Genomic DNA, 21,178 nt, shown 5'->3' with positions numbered 1-21,178 from the left:
TCCCTTTGTTGCCCAGGCTGGTCTTGTACTTCTGAGCTCAAGCCATACACCCATGTCTGCCTCTCAACGACGCCTGGCCCATTTCCTCTTTTTTTTTTTTTTTTTTTAGAGATGGGGTTTCACCATGTTGGCCAGGGTGATTTTTGAACTCCTGACCTCAGGTGATCCACCCACCTGGGCCTCCCAAAGTGCTGGGATTACAGGCATGAGCCACTGTGCCTGGCCTGCATTTCCTCATTTTTAAATGGAGTTAATAATAGTCCTTGTCTGGTAGAATTATGAGCACTAAATGAGATGAGGCAAATAAAGTGATCAATACATAGAAAGGGCTTAATAGATGTTATCTAAAACAAAAACCAAAATGGGTTGCTGCTTTAATTGTTCCTCTCTTCCATCTAGCTTGAAACTTTAGTTTAGAAGTAATCAAAAATCACAATGTGTATTTAAGAACCACCACCAAGAACAACAACTACAAAAGCCTTGGTTTGCACTTAAGACGATTTGATGTGAACCCAGCCAGAGTTGGCAGGGTTAATGTGCGTCAGCTGAGAAGCCATGCTGTTTACCTTCTGGCAGCCTGTATGCAGATGCTGTTGTATTAATTACAAAAGAAAACTCGATTAACTTGGAAGTCCTTTAACTGTCAGTGAGGCAGCTGCTCCAACTCTGAAACAGGTTTTCTTCCTCCCTCCTACTGTCATTCTACAGCTTTTAAATCTCTTCTTTAGAGAACTGCAAAGACTGCACTGTAGGTCCTCAGAGCCGCAGGCTAGTTCTGTCTACTTTTTGATCTGCAGTTATAGTGGTCCAGGGGGTGCGTGCATACTTAAATTCACATATAATTTAAAATAAACTAAAAACAGCCAGACCAACCACCCATCCCCCTCACATCATTGTTCTTTCAGCAGTTAAAACCTGGCATTTTAGAACTGGAAAGCATGTTAAAGATGATCTAATCCAACTCCACCCCCCTCGGTTTACCGATGAGCATTTCAAGGCTTAGAAAGATCTAGTGGATTGCTAAGGTCACAGAGCTAGTCAGAGTGGCAAAGCCTGTTCGTTCTCGTTCTGTTCCTGCTTCCATATTGCACTCCACATCACTGAGCAGTGTGCTGAGAATCCAGGGGTAAAACCATCTGCTTTCAACTTCATTTCTCTCCATCCCCTTATTCAAATCTGGTAGAGATGTCAGATGGATGAAGAAGCTAAAGATTTAGTGGGAGAAGCAAAGGGCTTCCATCGTGACGTGCTGGAAAACAGTGATGTTTGCATATAGACTTCTGACAGAGTACTGGGCTCAGCTTCAGCCTCCGTTCCCATTGCACCGATCTTTGGTGGTTTTGACAGTAGCAAGTTTATCTGTGGTGAATTTTTATAGGAGAGATGGATGGGGGACGTGATCATTTGGGTCAGATGAATAGTGGGGTGTGTCTGCTGTGCTTTGGCTGATGCAGCCTGTTTCATTGGCTGTCCTGTAGTTGACACTTTGTCTCAGAGGTGCAGGGACCTCTCCTTTGGTCCTGAAAAGTGATTTAGTTGGTTTTCTTCTCTATTATCCACTCTCCTGCTAGTAGCAGTAACAAAGGTTATTCAGGTTTGTTGCTCTTTGTGATGAAACCATTTTTATTATAGTAATTTAACGGTTGTCAGTATGAATTAACGTGTAGACACTTACGTGAAAATCTGGGGAGGACTAGAAATAGAAGAAAGCTGGGAAGTGTGTGTAGATGAGGATGATGACAGTCTAGCTGGACTTCTCACTGCTCAAGCTGAGACTATGGTAGTTAAATTCTGCAAGATGAATGGAAGGGTCCTATATATATATATTTTTTTTTAGAGTCAGAGTCTTGCTTTGTTGCCCAGGCTGAAGTGCAGTGGTGTGATCTCGGCTCACTAAAACTTCCACCTACCGGGTTCAAGCGATTCTCCTGCCTTGACCTCCAGAGTAGCTGGAATTACAGGCTCCCACAACCATGTCCAGCTAATTTTTTGTATTTTTAGTAGAGACGGGGTTTCGCTATGTTGGCTAGGCTGGTTTCAAACTCCTGACCTCAGATAATCTGCCTGCCTCTGCCTCCCAAACTGCTGGGATTACAGGCATGAGCCACTGTACCCGGTAACGGTCATATTCTTTTATTCACATGAAGGAGGTTTTTAGGAGTGATGGGTGCTCTTAAACTATTCCTCATGATACTGGACTTTTCAAAGTACTCAGTGGATTTGCTTACAGCCTTTTATAGATAGTTCTCCCCACTAAATGGATTCTCAGACAGAACGAACAAGTGTATAACATTAAGACCTTAGTTTGTGTCAGGCATTGTGTTAGGTGTTGAGGATGAAATAGGATGGTTCTTCCTGCTTTTGATGATTATAAACAGGTAATTAGAATAAACCATGGTAAGTGTTTTGGAGTTGTGAATAAGGTATGAGGGAACTCAGGACTGGCCTATTGCTACTTGTTAAGTGGCCACATGAGCTGTTGGCTGTGTCCTCTTGCTTTTAGGTTGTAGATCAAAAGAGTAGAGACTAGTTGTCTGGTGTTACACTGTGTAGTAAATACCCTCTCAGAGAATTAGATACTTAGTTAACTGTTTGCTTTTTGAAAGGCATTCATCTCTTTCCCAGGAGAGTAGATTTGCTTGTTTGAGTGTCTGGTGTTGCTGATATATATGTGCAGGCCAGGGTGATATTCTTGTAGACAGACATGAAAGGAAGGGCCCTAATGAAATGCATAGAGGGGTCTGCATGAACACAGACCTCTTTTCAACCCTTTTGATATTACTGTTTGTGGAAGAGAAGGATGCTTGGGCATTTGAAATCGTAGCTGGGTAGGTTCACTCTGAAGCAGAACCACCTCTTAATTGATTCAGGCCTCTTTTGCTTCAATTCCGGAAACTAAATAAATGGCCTACACATAATTTAATGCAGCTCATGGTTAAGTGACTACAGCAAATACTGTTTCAGTTACTGCCACCCAAAATTTCAATTATGATCTATGTGTTTGGCTCAAGGATTGGCCTTTTTGCAGCCTAAGAACAGTGTGTCTGTGCTTTTCTGAACAAATGCAGGAATGGCCTGAATTGTAGAGATAGGCAGACACTGATACTGAAGGAATAAGGAAGTGATGTATTTCATACTGAGAGTTTCAGTGAACTAATTCCGGGTTATTTTTCCCAAACTGAGATTGTTTTTCTTTAGGAAGCTTGTTCTGTCTTGAACATTATTTGAATGTGTTGGGGGAAGTTATCCATTTAGATTAGCAGTGGTTGCCCTGAAAGGAGAAATTTTTAATTTTTAATTTTTAGATTTTTATTTTTTATTATTTTTTGTACAAAAGCGTCAGGTCAGTGAAAAACATATTTTTTAATTGACACTTAGTATTTGTACTTATTTATAGGATACCTGTGGTATTTCAATATGTGGATAACAATGTGTAATGGTCAAATCGGGGTAATTGGGATGTCCATCGAGGAGAATGTCTTTGAGATAAATCACATCTCTTTCTAGATTTGCTTAGATTTTATCCTAATAGGCAGTTCTTTCCTTTTGTCCTGTTTAGGGTCTCGTCTCCCATAAACAGAAGGAATATGATTTGATTAGGAAGTATGGATGTGAAACAGTTGACTTGGCAGCTGGGATGTTGTCACCAGCTATCAGAGATGAACTGGAAAAGATTCTAGAGCTTATGCAAGCTTGAATAACATTTCTTTTTTTTTTTTTTTTTTGAGATGGAGTTTTGCTCTTGTTACCTAGGCTGGAGTGTAATGGCACGATCTCGGCTCACCGCAACCTCTGCCTCCTGGGTTCAAGCAATTCTCCTGCCTCAGCCTCCCGAGTAGCTGGGACTACAGACATGCGCCACCGTGCCCAGCTAATTTTTTTTGTATTTTTAGTAGAGATGGGGTTTCACCTTGTTGACCAGGATGGTCTCGATCTCTTGATCTCATGATCCACTTGCCTCGGCCTCCCAAAGTGCTGGGATTATAGGCGTGAGCCACCGCACCCGGCCAACATTTCATTTTATATATGTATATCTACAAATTAGCTCATCCATTTAGTTGTAAAATATGTCATAATGAAGATCATAGGCTAAACCATGTATGGTAGAGAATTTAAAAGGGCTGTACAGTGCTGTATCATGTGCTGCATGATGGCACCTAGGTCAACAAAGGCACAGCATTTTTAGCATACCTATTCTATGTTTAGATACACAAATACTCACCATTGTGTTACAGCTGTCTCTAGTATTCAGTACAGTAACATGCTGTACAGGTTTGGAGTCTAGGAGCAATAGGCTACATCCTATAGCTTAGGTGTGCAGTAGGCTATACCTATACCACCTAGATTTGTGTAAATACACTCTGATGTTCACACAATGACAAAATTGCTTGATGATGCATTTCTCACAATGCATGCCTGTTAAGCGACACATGACTGTAATCTGTGTTCAAGTATTAGGTCTTCTGTCAGAAGAAAGGGTTTAATTTTGACACATTCAAGTATGTTTCTCCTTGGGCTCATATCTCAATTCGTATAGTTTTTCCCGGCTTTGTTATTTTAATAATCTTGGTGTTTGTGATGGAGTCCTTGTAAACTCCTTAGGCTGTCGTTTCACTGAATGAAAAAGGAGTGGGGAGGGAAGATGAGGTCATTCCCACGTTTCTGGGTAGAAATAACAGCTTGTTCCTGGGGGATAAGCTAGGGAAGGGAATTCTGTTTGATATGTGAAGAGCCCTTTTTCACTGGGGTTTTTCCCCTGGTCTCTTCTTCAACCAAGGTTTCTAGAAATTTCTCCTCTAGGACCCTGACATCCTCGTGGGATCTCTGTGTGAGTCTCTACCCTTCCTCACTCCTCTCTCTCCACTCCTTTCTCTTCTTCCACTCTCCCCTTCCCCAACCAGGCCAGCTGAGCTGCATTTCCTTCCCGCCTAATGAAGAGAAGTACCTCCAGCAGATTGTGGACTGTCTCCCTTGCATACTGATCCTCGGCCAGGATTGTAATGTCAAGTGCCAGCTGTTGAACCTGCTGTTGGGGGTACAAGTGCTTCCCACCACCAAGCTGGGCAGTGAGGAGAGTTGTAAGCTTCGGCGCCTCCGCTTCACCTATGGGACTCAGACTCGGGTCAGCCTGGCGCTCCCTGGACAGTATGAACTAGTGCATACACTGGTTGCTCACCAGGGCAACTGGGAGACCATCCCTGAGGAGGATCTGGAAGTCCAAGAGGACAATGAGGATGCTGCTCATGTTTTAGCAGAACTGGAGGTAACAATGCACCATGCTCTCTTAAAGGTACCAATCTCTTACTTCTATACCAATTGTATATATATATATATTCCAGCTTTCCTTTTATTTTGACTTTCTAGAAAAGTAATTTGATGCTATATAGTCTGACATCTGAGCAGCAGTGGCTAGTGGAGTCAGAGGAACGTAATCTAGGAAGTTGAAAAACAAGGCTGCAGCAACACCCATCCTTGCCTTTCCTTACCATGCCGCAAGGCCCTGAGTAATTTTCTTGTCTCCTCACTTCCTTATCTCTGTTTCTAAAATAAAAGGAACATGTGATACTTGTATCTCAGCATGCTTTCACAGAATAACTGTAATCAAAGTTAGAAATCCTTTCTCATTTCTTTCTTTCTTTTTTTGAGACAGTCTCACCTACCTGTTGCCCAGGCTGGAGTTCAGTGGCACAATCTCAGCTTACTGCAACCTCTGCTTCCCAGTTCAAGCAATTCTCCTGCCCCAACCACCCAAGTAGCTGGGATTACAGATGTACATCACCACACCAGTTAATTTTTGTATTTTTAGTAGAGTCAGGATTTTACCATGTTGGCCAGGCTGGTCTTGAACTCCTGACCTCAGGTGATCTACCTGTCTTGGCCTCCCAAAATGCTGAGATTACAGGCGTGAGCCACTGTACCCGGTCTTTCTCATTTCTTAACAGGAAGATATTGTTGGAATTGTCTCTAGTTACCTCTTTCTAAAAGGAATGATAAGATGATGGATGAGTAATGTTCTTATTAGAATTGAGACCAACTGAATAATTTTGCGGGTTCTTCCTTAGACCTAACCATTAATTTACAAAGTAGTACAGAGGGGACAGATCGTTTGACCTACTTTATAAGGAACGTGGGAATGTGAGGACGGGTCTGGCTCAGTGTATGGGTACATGGAGATCCCGTTATTTAAAGAGTATCTTAGTTTTGCTCATAAACTCCCAAAGAGAGCATAGATCCTGTTCCATCTCATAAGATATAATATTGTCTAAGACTTTATATATCCACTTAGGAAAAACTCCTCTCTTGGTCTGCGCTTCCTTTCCTACTGGTTAGTTAGGACTGGGCTATTTAATTAGACCTAATGGGAATATGATTATGTCAGGGTCAGGAGTGGGTAGGGGTAACATAATTCAGCCATACCCAGAGTTTGACCCTTGGCTAACTGTGCCAGGAAGGATGGGCTAGTTTGGCAGGACCTGGGAGAGTAGTTTCTTTTTTCCTTCTTTCTTATAACCACTTCATCTACACTACTTCTAAGAAGCTTAGTTTTTCAGTTAAAGAATGAGTCTTTTGGTTGTGGCCATGGCCTGTGACACTTTAGAAGTAGAAACTGTCATCTCATTTCCTTCCACAGTCCGTGTTTCTTTTATCTTGATAAATGCTAGAGGGGGCTATGTAACAAGCCCCCATTCTCTCTCAGGTCAGTTTCAATGGTGGTTTCCTGTGTTTTCAAACTGGAGGTTCACATTTCTTAGCTCCAGGGTAATGTGAGGGTTTTTGAATAGCTCTGATAGTAACTCTGGCAGTAATCTTTGTATATTAACTGTGGCCTGTTCAGTTGACCCATGAACTTCACAGTTCACAAGTATTGCATCCATCCATACAGTCTCTCTGTAGTCTACAGTTTTGGTCTGGTTCCTTCAAGTTTCCAACAGCTCAGTGGTTTCAAACTTATGTGTGTATATGTATGTATATTTTTTCTTTTTCTTTTTTTTGAGATGGAGTCTTACTCTGTCACCCAGGCAGAAGTATAGCGGTGCCATCTCAGCTCACTGCAACATCTGCCTCCTGGGTTCAAGTGGTTCTCCTTCCTGAGCCTACAGAGTAGCTGGGACTACAGGCACCTGCCACCACACCTGGCTAATTTTTGTAATTTTAGTAGAGGCAGGGCTTCACCATGTTTGCCAGGGTGGTCTACAACTCCTTACCTCAGTGATCCACCTGCCTCAGCCTCCTAAAGTGCTGGGATTACAGGCATGAGCCACTACACCTGGCCACTTTTTAATATTTTAATTCACTGTAAGATATAAATTTTCTTTCACCACCCAGTACATATATACACATATACATTTGAAATATAAGTTTCAAGAAACATCACTTTTACTTTCTGCAATACATACTGATAATTTCCTCTGTCTTCGACTTCAGTTTTTGAAAATGTTAGTAGCAACCCAGTAAGTTGATGCTGTGACCTGATAGATGATAACCTATAGCTTAAAAAACACTGTTGGGCTCAGTGGCACACACCTGTAGTCTCAGCTACTAGGGAGGCTGAGGCAGGAGGATTCCTCGAACCTAAGAAGTTGAATCCAGCCTGGGCAACATAGTGAGACCCTGTCTCTAAAATAATAATAATACTGTTAAATAGCAGAAATGACTGCTGTTAAGTCACGGGGTGATTTTTCCCATTTGCCTTTAATAACAGTCCTGGAATGTGACAAAGTCATCTGCAGGAGAGGCAAATCATTGACTGTTTTCTTTGAGTCCCTTCAGTTTATTTTTTAAGATTATCATTATTATTTCTAATTTTTTTTTATTTTTGAGACAGAGTCTCGCTTTGTGGCTCAGGCTGGAATACAGTAGTGCAATCTTAGCTCACTGAAACCTCCGCCTCCCAGATTCAAGCAATTCTACTGCCTCAGCCTCCTGAGTAGCTGAGATTACAGGTGTGTGTCACCAGGCCTAATTTTTGTTTTTTAGTAGAGATGAGGTTTCGTCATCTTGGCCAGGCTGGTCTCAAACTCCTGACCACAAGTGATTTGCCTGCTTCAGCCTTGCAAAGTGCTGAGATTACCATCATGAACCACCATGCTTGGCTCCTTCATTTTATTGGTTTAAATTTCTAATGCTCATATGAGCACAGTGATTTGTGCCTATACTCCCAAAACTTTGGGAGACTGAGGGAGGAGGATTGCTTGAGCCTGAGAGTTCAACACCAGCCTGGGCAATATAGTGAGATCCTGTCTGTACAAAATTATCTGGGTGTGGTGGTGCACACCTGTGGTCCCAGCCACTTGAAAGACTGTGGTTGGGGGATCACTTGATCCCCCAACCAGTGGAGGCTGCAGTCAGCTGTGATCGCACCACTGTACAACACTTGGGCAATAGAATGGCTCACTGCAACCTCTGCCTCGTGGGTTCAAGCAATTCTTGTTCCTTAGCTTGACTAATTTTTGTAATTTTTTTTTTTTTTTTTTTTTTTTTTAGAGACGAAGCCTCACTCTTTTGCCCAGGCTGGAGTGCAGTAGCACAATCTCGGCTCACTGCAACTTCTGCCTCCCGGGTTCTAGCAATTCTCCTGCCTCAGTCCCCTGAATAGCTTGGACTACAGGCACATGCCCCTATGCCTGGCTAATTTTTTGTATTTTAGTAGAGATGGGGTTTTACTGTGTGGCCCAGGCTGGGATTATAGGCATGAGCCACTGTACCTGGCCTAATTTTTGTATTTTTAGTAGAGATGGAATTTCACCATGTTGGTCAGGCTGGTCTCAAACTCCTGGCCTCAAGTGATCCACTCCCCGGCCCTGCCTCCCAAAGTGTTGGGATTACAGGCGTGAGCCACCACGCCCAGCTCCAAATTTATTTTTTTTATTTCTCATGCTCATTTACTTTTGTTTTATAAATTGAGGTGATATAATTTACTTTTGTTTCATAAATTGAGGTGATATAACAAAGTCACAGAAATGAAAGTACAAACCGTCCTCCAAATGTGTATCTGAGCATATATCTTCCCATGAGAGCTCCCAGTGCCTGCTCCTGGTATGTGCTAAGCATGCAGACAGAGGGAACAGTCAAGGAGGCTACTTGGCTGGGAGTTGAGATACCAAATCAGCTTTCTCTCAGCATAGTTAAAAGATATATTTTCTCTTTTCTTGAGGAATTCTCTAGCCTCTCATGTTATTTCATGTGGTTTGTGAGGCTTCCTTGGCCAGTGTTTCTCTGGATCTGCCTTATTCTCCAGTGGTTTTGATGTAGACCTCGTACCAAACCCCTATAGTTCTAAGTTTAGAACCCCTTGATGTTGAGTCTCAGAGGGCCTTGCAACCTTTGCGGAATCCAAGCACTGCCCTCTGGGCTCCTGTCTCTGTTCAGCACATCAGCAACACTCAGCTTACTGCTGGGGGCATTGCACAGCAGCTACCTGGAAGATTGTTCATGCCAGCGAGAATGAGCTTTTTGTTTAGCTCCAGTTATTTTTAGGACCAGTGAGTTAGTGCTAAACAGCCCCTCATCTGATTTGTGAGGAGGGTAGTAAAGAAAGGAAACATTTAGCTAAAGGAAACCAAGATTGAATTAGGGGAAATGCAGTGTTCATTTTGAACTGTCAAATTATCAAAGCAGAATTTCCCCTGCCCTCTTATACAATGGTCATTCTTCTAATATGTTACTTTAAAGTCCTCATAAATTAGCCATTTTCAGTTTGTTTCAGAATAGGCCAACTCACATGGACCCAAACTGCTTGGTATTCCCTCCTTTTAAGTTCTGGATCCCCTGAGATTTTCAGCTCATAATTCAGCAATAGAGGAACACAGTCAAGCCATTGGTATCTGAAACCTCATTTAGTGTTCAGTCACCTTCCAATTGGCAGCGCATTTCACCATTTGCCATATTCGCTACTTGTATCTTTATATGCAAAAGTACTCCCCCTTCCCCACCCTCACGCCTACTGTCAAGCATACGTATCTGACACCTCCTTTTCTTTTTCTTTCTTGATGCAACAGTTGTGTGCCTTAGAGTTGCTCAATCTATCTCTATGGTTTTTTTTTTCCCTGTTAACACCTGTAAGAAAAGGAAGAAGCAGCAGCAGAAGTGATTAAACTTGCTCAGCCTGAGATGGGATTCCTGGAGCCTAGTGGTGGCGTTACATTTACTGTGGCAGCTACATAGCTTCAGTTATTCTGCTCTAATCAGTAGCCTGTTTATCCCCACCAGGTGCTTTTGGCCCTTTGGGCTGCCACATACTGACATGGTTATTGGCTCATGGTGTTTATCTGGTGGGCTATATTTCAGGGAACTGAGGAAGACTAATATTTCCAGGCAAGGTCAGTGACTTGCAAATAAAAAAAATTTTTTTTAACCATTTTTAACTCTAACCAGTTGGAGTAGTAAAGTTTTCTCTTTATAGCCCTCACCTAATAGCTAATCTGTTTTTGTTTTTGTTTTAATTTTTGAGACAGGGTCTGGCTCTTGTCACCTAGGCTAGGAGTACAGTGGTACGATCTCGGCTCAGTGTAACTTCTGCCTCAAGCAATTCTCCTGCCTCAGCCTCCCAAGTAGCTGAGACTACAGGCATGTGCCACCATGCCCAGCTAATTTTTGTAGAGATGGGTTTCACCACCGTGGCCAGGATGGTCCCAAACATCTGAGCTCAAGCAATCCTCCTGCCTCGGCCTCTCAAAGTGCTGGGACTACAGGCATGAGCAATCATGCCTGGCCACTAATCTGTTTTTTTTTTTTTTGAGACAGAGTTTCACTCTTGTTACCCAGGCTGGAGTGTAATGGCGTAATCTCAGCTCACCACAATTTCTGCCTTCTGGGTTCAGGCAATTCTCCTGCCTCAGCCTCCTGAGTAGCTGGGATTACAGGCACGTGCCACCATGCCCAGCTAATTTTTTGTATTTTTAGTAGAGATGGGGTTTCACTATGTTGACCAGGATGGTCTCGATCTCCTGAACTCGTGATCCACCCACCTCGGCCTCCCAAAGTGCTGGGATTACAGGCTTGAGCCACCGCATCTGGCCTGTTTTATGTTTTTGAGACCAAGTTTCACTCTGTCACCCAGGATGGAGTGCAGTGGTGCAATCTCAGCTCACTGTAACCTCTGCCTCCCAGGTTCAAGTGATTCTCCAAGTGATTCTCCTTCGACAACCTCCCAGGTTCAAGCCTCCTGAATAGCTGAGATTACAGGCGCCCGCCACCATGCCCAGCTAATTTTTTGTATTTTTAGTAGAGATGGGGTTTCACCATGTTGACCGGGATGGTCTCGATCTCTTGACCTCGTGATCCACCCGCCTCGGCCTCCCAAAGTGCTGGGATTACAGGCGTGAGGCTAACCTGTTTTTAAACAGATATTGGTATTTTAAATTTTTCAGTAGTTAATACTTTTACAACTCATAAACATTATAAAGGATCTAAAATGACAAGTTTACATAAAATTTTAACCCCAAAATTTACTAAACACTGTTTGTTGCTAGAAAACTGGCTTCTCTCAATTTTTGTCTAGTTATTGGCATTTCAAGACCAGACAGGGTAACAAAGTGAGACCTCGTCTCTACAAAAAATTTAAAAATTAGCCAGATGTGGTAGTATACACCTGTGGTCCCAGCTATGCAGGAGGCTGAGGCAAGAGGATCACTTGAGCCCAGGGGTTCGAGGCTGCATTGAGCCATAATCACATCTTGGGTGACAGAATGAGACCCTATCAAAACACAAACACACACATGGTCCCAACATTGGTGGCTCATGCCTGTGGTCCCAACACTTCGGGAGGCTGAGGCAGGCAGATCGCCTGAAGTCAGGAGTTTGAGACCAGCCTGGGGTGAAACCCTGTCTCTGCGAAAAATACAAAAATTAACTGGGCATGGTGGCACATGCCTGTAATCCCAGCTACTCAGGAGGCTAAGTCAGAAGAATTGCTTGAACCTGGGAGGTGGTGGTTGCAGTGAGCCAAGATCATGCCACTGCACACCAGCCTGGGTGTCAAGAGGGACACTCCATCTCAAAAAAAATACAAAAACAAACCCAACATTTGTTATACTTACCTTCAGTTAGATACCGTATTATCTCTTGAGTGTATCTAGATTAAAAGATAAAATTGATAGGTAAAAGGTGGGAAAGAATGCTGATCGAGGTCTTGAGGGCAAGAAGATACTGTCGGAAGAGGGAGGCTACAGAATTGGGCCAAAAAATGGTCAGCTCCAGGGTCAGCTCCAGGGGAAAAAGAAACAAGGATCGTTTATACAGACAGGGCAGAGAAATAAGAAATGATATTCTAGAGGTATAATGGCAATTTTTAAAACTCTTATGTGGCAAAAAGGGAAACTGAAGTGATATATTTTAAAAGGATGTGGAAAGTTCAGGCAAATACTACGTTAGAAATTCTTTATGGAAGTAATCCTACTTTGTCTTGAACATCTCTCTCACCTTTACCCTAGCATGCACTAGTGTACATAGCAAAGTGTAACCATCCTACATACATTGCTCCTTGCTAAAAAACCTGGGAATTCCTGTTATAGGCTGATATACCTATGAAGGATAGATGTGATTCAGAGGCAAGAATTTTTTTTTAATCCCTATGTTCACTGTAGAAACCTTGATACCTCTTAAAAGAACAGCCTGGCTGGGTGCAGTGGCTCACACCTGTAATCCCAGCACTTTGGGAGGATGAGGCAGGCAGATCTCTTGAGTTCCAAAATTCGAGACTGGCAACAAGGCAAAACCCTCTCTCTACAAAAAAATACAAAAATTAGCTGGATGTAGTGGTGCATGCCTATAGTCCCAGCTACTCAGGAGGCTGAGATGGAAGGACCACTTGAGCCTGGGAAGTGGAGGTTGCAGTAAGCTGAGACCACACCACTGCCCTCCAGCCTCGGTGACAGAGTGAGACTCTGTCTCAAAAAAATAAAAATAAAAAACATCCTGTGCAGCCATAAAAAAGAATGAGTTCATGTCCTTTGCAGAGACATAGATGAAGCTGGAAGCCATCATTCTCAGCAAACTAACACAGGAACAGAAAACTAAATACTGCATGTTTTCACTCATAAGTGGGAGTTGAACAATGAGAACACATGGACACAGGGAAGGGAACATCACACACTGGGGCCTGTCAAGGGTTGGAGGGCAAGGGGAGGGAGAACATTAGGACAAATACCTAAATGCATGCAGGGCTTAAAACCTAGAGGAAGGGTTGACAGGTGCAGCAAACCATACTTATGTAACAAACCTGCATGCTCTACACATGTATCCCAGAACTTAAAGTGAAAAACACAAAACAAAACAACATCCTGAAGCTGAGGCTGTATTTTCTCAATTCACTGTCAGTGATTCATCTCTGGCCTTCCAAGGTTAGCTTTTTTTTTTTTTTTTTTTCTAAAGATGGGGTTTCACCATGATGGCCAGGCTGGTCTTGAACTCCTGACCTCAGGTGATCCACCCACCTCGGCCTCCCAAAGTGCTAGGATTACAGGGATGAGTCACCGTGCCTGGCAAGGTTAGCTTTTGAGGAGAAAATCTGCGCAATCACAGTCTTAATCTTCTTTTATTTTCTTCCTTTGCTAGGATTCTACCTACCTCTTTCCTGTACCAAATGGCTTCCTTTCTGTTTTACTATCTCACATATTTGTTTGTTTTCTTCTGAGTAGTGGATGGCTGGGGTAGGGAATCTTCCCTAATTCAGAGACTCAGAGACTGACAAGTATTGTCAACAGGCAGAAACTGTTGTTAGGGCTATTAACAATATTTTCTTTTTGACTGCTATTGTGATGTCCCAACCAGTTCTTAGAGGATGTTATGTTGTTTGATGATGGAGCCTTTATTTGTAACTAGCATATACTTTTTTTTGTGAGTGGGGTGGACAAAGTTTTGCTCTTGTTACCCAGGCTGGAGTACAATGGCATGATCTCAGCTCACCACAACCTCTGCCTCTCAAGTTCAAGTGGTCAGCCTCCCGAGTAGCTGGGATTACAGGCATGAGCCATCACACCCAGCTAATTTTTTGTATTTTTAGAGATGAGGTTTCTTCATGTTGGTCAGGCTGGTGTCGAACTCTTGACCTCAGGTGATCCACCCACCTTGGCCTCCCAAAGTGCTGGAATTACAGGTGTGAGCCATCGTGCCCAGCCGTAATCAGAGCCCTAACTAGAATTGTCAGGATCCCTGAAAGCATCTAGTCTATTTTTATTCTACTTCCTTTCTTTTTTTTTTTTTAATTCTACTTTCACAACTTCCCAAACACCAGATCAGACAGTGCTTAATGCACAGTGAGTGGGCCTTCAATACATTGTCTTTGTAGCTATACGGACCTGGATTTATATCCTGGTTTTGTCACTTAGTTGTATCACTGTTCCCTCGTTTGTAAGATGGGGATATAATTCCTATCTTCTTTTTTTTTTTTTTTTGAGACAGGGTTTCACTGTGTCATCTAGGCTGGAGTGCAGTGGCAGGATCTTGGCTCACTGGAGCCTCAACCTCCAAGGCTAAAGTGATCCTCCCACCTCAGCCCCTGAGTGCCTGGGACTACAGGTGCATGCCACTATACCTGGCTAATTTTTGTATTTTTTTGTAGAGATGGGGTTTTGCCATGTTGCACAGGCTGGTCTCGAACTTCTAGGCTGAAGCGATTTGCCCGCCTCAGTCTCCCAAAGTGCTGGGATTACAAACATGAGTCACTGCGCCTGGACTATAATTCTTCTTTTAGAATTGGTATGAGGGTAAAGTGTGTGGCACCTACCACAGTGTCTGGCACTTAGTAAGCCTGTTTCCTTCTCCCTTTGATTGAATATCTCGGTGTTCTTGAGAAGATTTCCTCTTCTCAGTCACCTATCCCTTCCCTAACAGTCATCCACATTAGAACTCCTAATACTTAAGGCTGCTTCTTCCAACGTACTTATAGTTATTATTCTGCTCTTATTAGATACAAAGTTCGTTATAATTCATTATGGCTTATTTTTGTAATAAAATGAAAGGAGAAAGCTGTTATAAAAGGTTAATAACACAGAAGTTTATAAAAGTTGAAAGGTAAAGTTTTCCCTCCTTTCTCTTTCCCTCTTCCCCATTCTAGACAAAATATTTTTTCTCTCTCTCTCAATTAATCTTATAAGTGCCAAGAGAATAAAATTCAGATTTCTACTTTTATTTGCATCTGTAGACACCTAGATATTTGACTCTCCATTAGGTAGAATGCATAGAGGCCATTCAATATATGTTTATCAGCTTGTCTGTTTCCTAATCCATTGTCGTTTGAGAGGGAGAGAAGAGAGTTCAGATCCTTAAAGTCTTCATGCTTATGAGCTGAGAATCAGAGCTAAAGCCTTTGCTTTTAGGTATTTGGGATTATAAATATACTTCTACTTTTAGCATGATGGGCTCATGCTTTCTGTGGTTACTAAAGACTATGATTGTGATTGTGTTTTTTTCTAAGTCATATCTGGCCTCAGTTAAACACTGATGCTTTTACTAGGTAGGGAGATGAGTGTGTATCCATTCTATGTTGACTGTTGGGATAAAGCTCGGGTTTGCCTTCACATTGATCCCAGTTTCTTTGAGGCATGTTATTATAACCTAGAAACATGTTATAGCCTGTTTGGTTGCAGCTCCCCCGTGGAAAGTATATGTACTAACAAGACTCAAGGTATTTTCTTTTTTCTTTTTTTTTTTTTTTGAGACAGAGTCTCACTCTGTTGCCCAGGCTGGAGTGCAGTGGCACAATCTTGGCTCACTGCAACCTCTGCCTCCTGGGTTCAAACGATTCTCCTGCCTCAGCCTCCTGAGTAACGGGATTACAGGTGCCTGCTACCATGGCTGGCTAAGTTTTGTATTTAAATAGAGATAAGGTTTCACTATGTTGGCCAGGCTGCTCTCGTACTCCTGTCCTTACGTGATTCACCTGCCTTGGCCTCCCAGAGTGCTGGGATTACAGGCATGAGCCACAAGACCTAGCTGAGTCAAGGTATTTTCTATACAATAACAAAAATAGAGAGGTATTTTACTTAATATATAATTAATATTTAAGAAGATGGTTCAGGGAACTATTTAAAAATGAAAAAGAATCAGCCCTATGTGAAAACAAACAGGAGAAACCTTTCAAATGCCCTATGAGAATGGCATGAGAGGAGAATTGGAAGTAAAGATAGCTAGAATATGGGGACAAGGATTGAGGTCAAGGCCGTGCAAGGAAAGGACAATTATTACTATAAAGTTGTGTACTTTTCCATGTGGTGTAAACCTGAGGCTTCAGAACTCTAGAGAAAGCAATGACACCTGCTATCTACCGACTTTAGCCTGCGTACATAACTGTTTTCTGGGTTTTTTGTTTGCATGTTTGTTTATATCTTAGAGACAGGGTCTCTTGTCCAGGCTGGAGTGCAGTGATGTGATCACATGGCTTACTGTAACCTCTACTTCCTGGGCTCAAGGAATCCTCCAGCCTCCGCCTTCCAAAGTGCTGGGATTACAGGCTTGAGTCACTGTGTCGGGCCACTGTTTTCTGTTTGAATTATTAGTTAGTAAATCATCCTTTGTTATAATTGAGTTTTAGTAATGTGCCATGAGCTACAGAGTAAGGATTCTTCACCTGTAAGAGCCAATATTCTTAGAAAGGGATTGGTCTTATTCGGTGATTGAGTGATTACTTCTTGGCATTTAAAATAGTGTCACTGGCTGAGCACAGTGGCTCATGCATATAATCCTCGCACTTTGGGAGGCTGAAGCAGGAGGATTGCTTGAGCTCAGGAGTTTTTTGTTTGTTTGTTTTTGTTTTTTTGAGACAGAGTCTGTTCTTGTTGCCCAGGCTGGAATGCAATGTTGCGATCCTGGTTCACTGCAACCTCCGCCTCCTAGGTTCAAGTGATTCTTCCGCCTCAGCCTCCAAGTAGCTGGGATTCTCCAGGCATTCGCTACCATAGGCTATATTTTTGTATTTTTTTTTTTTTTTTTTTGAGATGGAGTTTTGCTGTTGTTACCCAGACTGGAGTGCAATGGCACGGCTCACGGCAACCTCCACCTCCTGGGTTCAAGCAATTCTCCTGCCTTAGCCTCCCGAGTAGCTGGGACTACAGGTGCACACCATGCCTAGCTAATTTTTGTATTTTTAGTAGAGGCGGGGTTTCACCTTGTTGACCAGGATGGTCTCGATCTCTTGATCTCGTGATCCACTCGCCTCGGCCTCCCAAAGTGCTGGGATTATAGGCGTGAGCCACCGCACCCGGACAGTTTTTGTATTTTTAATAGAGATGGGTTTTTGCCATTTTGGCCAGGCTGGTCTCAAACTCCTCACCTCAGGTGATCCGCCCGACTCAGCCTCCCAAAGTGCTGGGATTACAGGTGTGAGCCACTGTACCTGGTCAACCTCAGGAGTTTTAAGACCAGAAACGTAGTGAGACTTTGTCTCTACAAAAAGTTTAAAAATAAATAAAATAAAATAGTGTCATTTTACACTTTATACCCACAACAAAACCAAAGAGGTATTTTCTGATGTTTGTAGAGTAGCAAGCTCCTTTCTATTGCATTTCTTAATCCTGCCAAGAAAATGGGTGGCGACAGATCAACTTCTGTAAACTCCATGGATTTATGCAGAGTGTATTCTATAAGAGAAATCTCTTTAGGAATTCTCTGTGACTCAATATGGGAATTATGGGTTACTGTCATGATTCCTTGAGATGCTTTTTTGCTTAATTGAGTTAGGAGCAAAATGCTTATTCATTGCTTTATTCTTAGAGTAGAGGCAAATGCAATTTCACATAAATGTGTGGGACAAAATGTGCGGGATGGGAGTTGAAGATAGAAGATTTTGCATATACTGATTGAAAGCGGCTTTGAGCATCATTTCTTCATTAATTCATTCCATGTCTATTTACGGGATGCTTACTAAGTGCCAGGCACTGTTCTAGGGACTAGGAAGGGATATAGCTGAGGCCAGACTTCCCTCTCAGGTGGCCATACTAAGGCCCATAACAGCTCTGGCTCATCCTCTTTATATTAATTTTTATTTTTCACTCCCTGTCTCCAGGAGACAGTGCTGGCTTCCTTTTTTGTTTATAACCGTCAGGCATGAGTCATCCCTTCACTGCAAGTATTGCAGAATTGCATATCACATTCCAGCCTAATTTGTACGGCTGCCAGTCTCCACCAGCAGCTCTTTGCCCATCTTCTGACAATCATGATACTCAGAGCAGTGAGACCAACTGCACACTTTAGTCAGTTGGGGAAGGGAGAAGAGAGAGCGTGTTACCTGTTTTCTATCCATTGTTGTTTAGTACAAAGTATATTTAGGAATAAGCAGCCTCTTTCTGGGTGCCAGTATTTCAGGCTACACTCTACCATTAGAAAGCCCAAAATCCATTTTTTTTTTTTTTTGAGGCAGTGTCTCACTCTGTTGCCCAGGCTAGAGTGCAGTGGCGTGATCTTGGCTCACTGCAGCCTCCGCCTCCTGGATTCAAGCAATTCTCCTGTCTCAGCCTCCCAAGTAGCTGGAACTATAGGTGCACGCCACCATGCCCAGCTAATTTTTGTATTTCTTAGTAGAGATGGGGTTTCACCATGTTGACCAGAGTGGTCTCGATCTCTTGACCTTGTGATCCACTGGCCTCGGCCTCCCAAAGTGCTGGGATTACAGGCTTGAGCCACCACGCCCGGCCAATTTTTATATTTTTAATAGAGAATGGGTTTGGCCATGTTGGCCAGGCTGATCTCAAATTCCTGGCCTCAAGCAGTCTGCCCGTCCCAGCCTCCCAGAGTGCTGGGACTATAGGCATGAGCCACTGTGTCTGGCTTCTAAAATGCATTTTTAAAATAATGCATTTACATCTATAAGCAAATAAAGTCAACTGGTCTTTTAAAAACAGTATTGGGCCAGGCGTGGTGGCTCACGCCTATAATCCCAGTACTTTGGGAGGCCAGGGCAGGTGGATCACCTGAGAAGTTCGAGACCAGCCTGGCCAACATGGCAAAACCCCATGTCTACTAAAAATACAAAAATAAGCCAGGCATGGTGGCAGGTGCCTGTAATCCTAGCTGGGGCAGGAGAATCACTTGAACCCAGCAGGTAGAGGTTGCAGTAAGGTGAGATTGTGCCACTGCACTCTAGCCTGCATGAAAGAGCGAAACTCCATCTCAAATAAATAAGTAAATAAAATCAGTATTGATTTTGCAAATGGACTTGGCAGCTTTGGCTGATGTTTCTGTTGTGCACTCAAAATGATCCTTTGAGGAAAACCTGAAAGTTTATTTTAGAATTTTAAGATAATCTATCAGAAAAAACAAGCAAACAAAATTCTTTCTGGAATTTCCAAGTAATACTTTGGTTTTGAATATTTAGGCTTTATTTATTTATTTTTGAGACAGAGTTTTGCTCTTGTTGCCCATGCTGGAGTGCAATGACACGATCTCAGCTCACTGCAACCTCTGCCTCCCGGGTTCAAGTGATTCTCCTGCCTCAGCCTTCCGAGCAGCTGGGATTATAGGCATGTGCCACCACGCCTAGCTAATTTTGTTTGTTAGGCTGCTCTGGAACTCCTGACCTCAGGCGATCCGTACAACTCGGTCTCCCAAAGTGCTGAGATTACAGGAGTGAGCCACTGCACCTGGCCTAGGCTTTTCCTTTAATAAGTTTGATTGGTTTATTTATATCTTTTTAAGAATGTATATATTTAGGGCAGCTTTGTAATATAAAAATATTTCCTCTTATAATTCTTTTTTTCTTCCAAGATGGAGTCTTACTCTGTCACCAGGCTGGAGCGCAGTGCCTCAATATCGGCTTACTGCAACCTCTGTCTCCTGGGTTCAAGTGATTCTCCTGCCTCAGCCTCCTGAGTAGCTAGAATTATAAGCTGCGCCACCAGCTAATTTTTGTATTTTCAGTAGAGGCGATGTCTCTCCATGTTGGCCAGGTTGGTCTTGAACTCCTAACCTCAAATGGTCTGCCCACCTTAGCCTCCTAAAGTACTGGGATTATAAGTGTGTGCCACCACACCCAGCCTAATGTAACTGTTTTCCTTTCTTTGGATTCTTTTTAGTCTTTATCTCATTATTTATATGCAATTATAATGTTGGCATTTGTGCAATTGTGGGTTCTATTTTAAACCTTAAAATCTCTTATTTACCAACTTTTTGAATATGCCTCACTGAAGTCACTCTAGCATGAGTGACTCAGGGTAGTGAAAGGGGGTTTGTTTTGTATAGCAAGATGAGTATCAGGCTAGTCTTCCAACCAGAAAACATACAATGCAACTTGAGACACAGATGAAACAGCAGATTTCTTTCTTGACTTGGGATTGGGTAAAGAATAGATTGACTTATATAGTGTTTGCTAAAATGACAAATGGTGAGATGCTAAAAGCACTTTGAGCTTTAGGTAGTTCAAAGTGGCCAGGCAAATTCAAGTTATATGACCTGCCTGAGAATAAAGCTTAGTTATTTGTGAGAAAAGAAGTTGAGACCTTTGAGCTTTGTTGGGAGTAAAAAAGATTTTAAAAATTCAAACAGGGCTGGGCACAGTGGCTCACACCTGTAATCTCAGCACTTTGGGAGGTTGAGGTGGGCAGATCACTTGAGCTCAGGAGTTCAAGACCAACCTGGGCAACATGGTGAAACCCCTCTCTACAAAAAAAAACCCCCCAAAAAATATAAACATTAGCTAGGCTTGGTGTCTCACACCTGTAGTATCAACTACTCAGGAAGCTGAGGTGGGAGGACCACCTGAGCCTGGGAGGTTGAGACTGCAGTGAGTCTTAATTGCACCACTGGACTCCAGGCTTGGTAATAGCACCAGACCTTATCTCAAAAAATAATTAATCAAAAATATCTACTGCTCATACCAGGCACGGTGGCTCACACCTGTAATCCCAGCACTTTGGGAGACTGAGATGGGTGGATCACTTGAGGTCAGGAGTTCAAGACCAGCCTGGCCAACTAACATGGTGAAACCCCATTTCTACCAAAAATGCAAAAATTAGCCAGGTATGGTGGCATACACCTGTAATCCCAGCTACTCGGGAGGCTAAGGCAGGAGAATCGCTTGAACCCAGGAGGCAGAGGTTGCAGTGAGCCAAGATCGCACCATCGTACTCCAGCCTGGGCAACAGAGTGAGACTCCATCTGTGAGACTCTGTTTCAATAAATAAGTAAATAAACAAAACAAGCCTAGTGCTCAAATACAGTAAGAAATAAAAACAGAATATGCATCTGA

General features: G+C 42.8%; 1 protein-coding gene across 2 annotated transcripts in view; it reads left to right on the top strand.

The window, feature by feature from the left end:
- Nucleotides 1-21,178, top strand: part of DSTYK (dual serine/threonine and tyrosine protein kinase) — a 66,638-nt gene that overhangs the window by 18,530 nt on the left and 26,930 nt on the right. Inside the window, exon 2 of one of the 2 annotated variants that reach the window (XM_035281485.3) lies at nt 4,902-5,263. In XM_035281485.3, coding sequence (XP_035137376.1) covers nt 4,902-5,263 — 362 coding nt within the window. Of the gene's footprint in view, nt 1-4,901; nt 5,291-21,178 lie in introns of both variants that reach the window. The other variant, XM_035281484.3, reaches the window with a different exon arrangement.

Source organism: Callithrix jacchus, chromosome 19 (genome assembly GCF_049354715.1).
Source record: "Callithrix jacchus isolate 240 chromosome 19, calJac240_pri, whole genome shotgun sequence".
Lineage (NCBI taxonomy): Eukaryota > Metazoa > Chordata > Mammalia > Primates > Cebidae > Callithrix > Callithrix jacchus.
The sequence above is the reverse complement of the archived record's forward strand: the minus strand, read 5'-3'. Positions and strand labels throughout refer to the sequence as shown.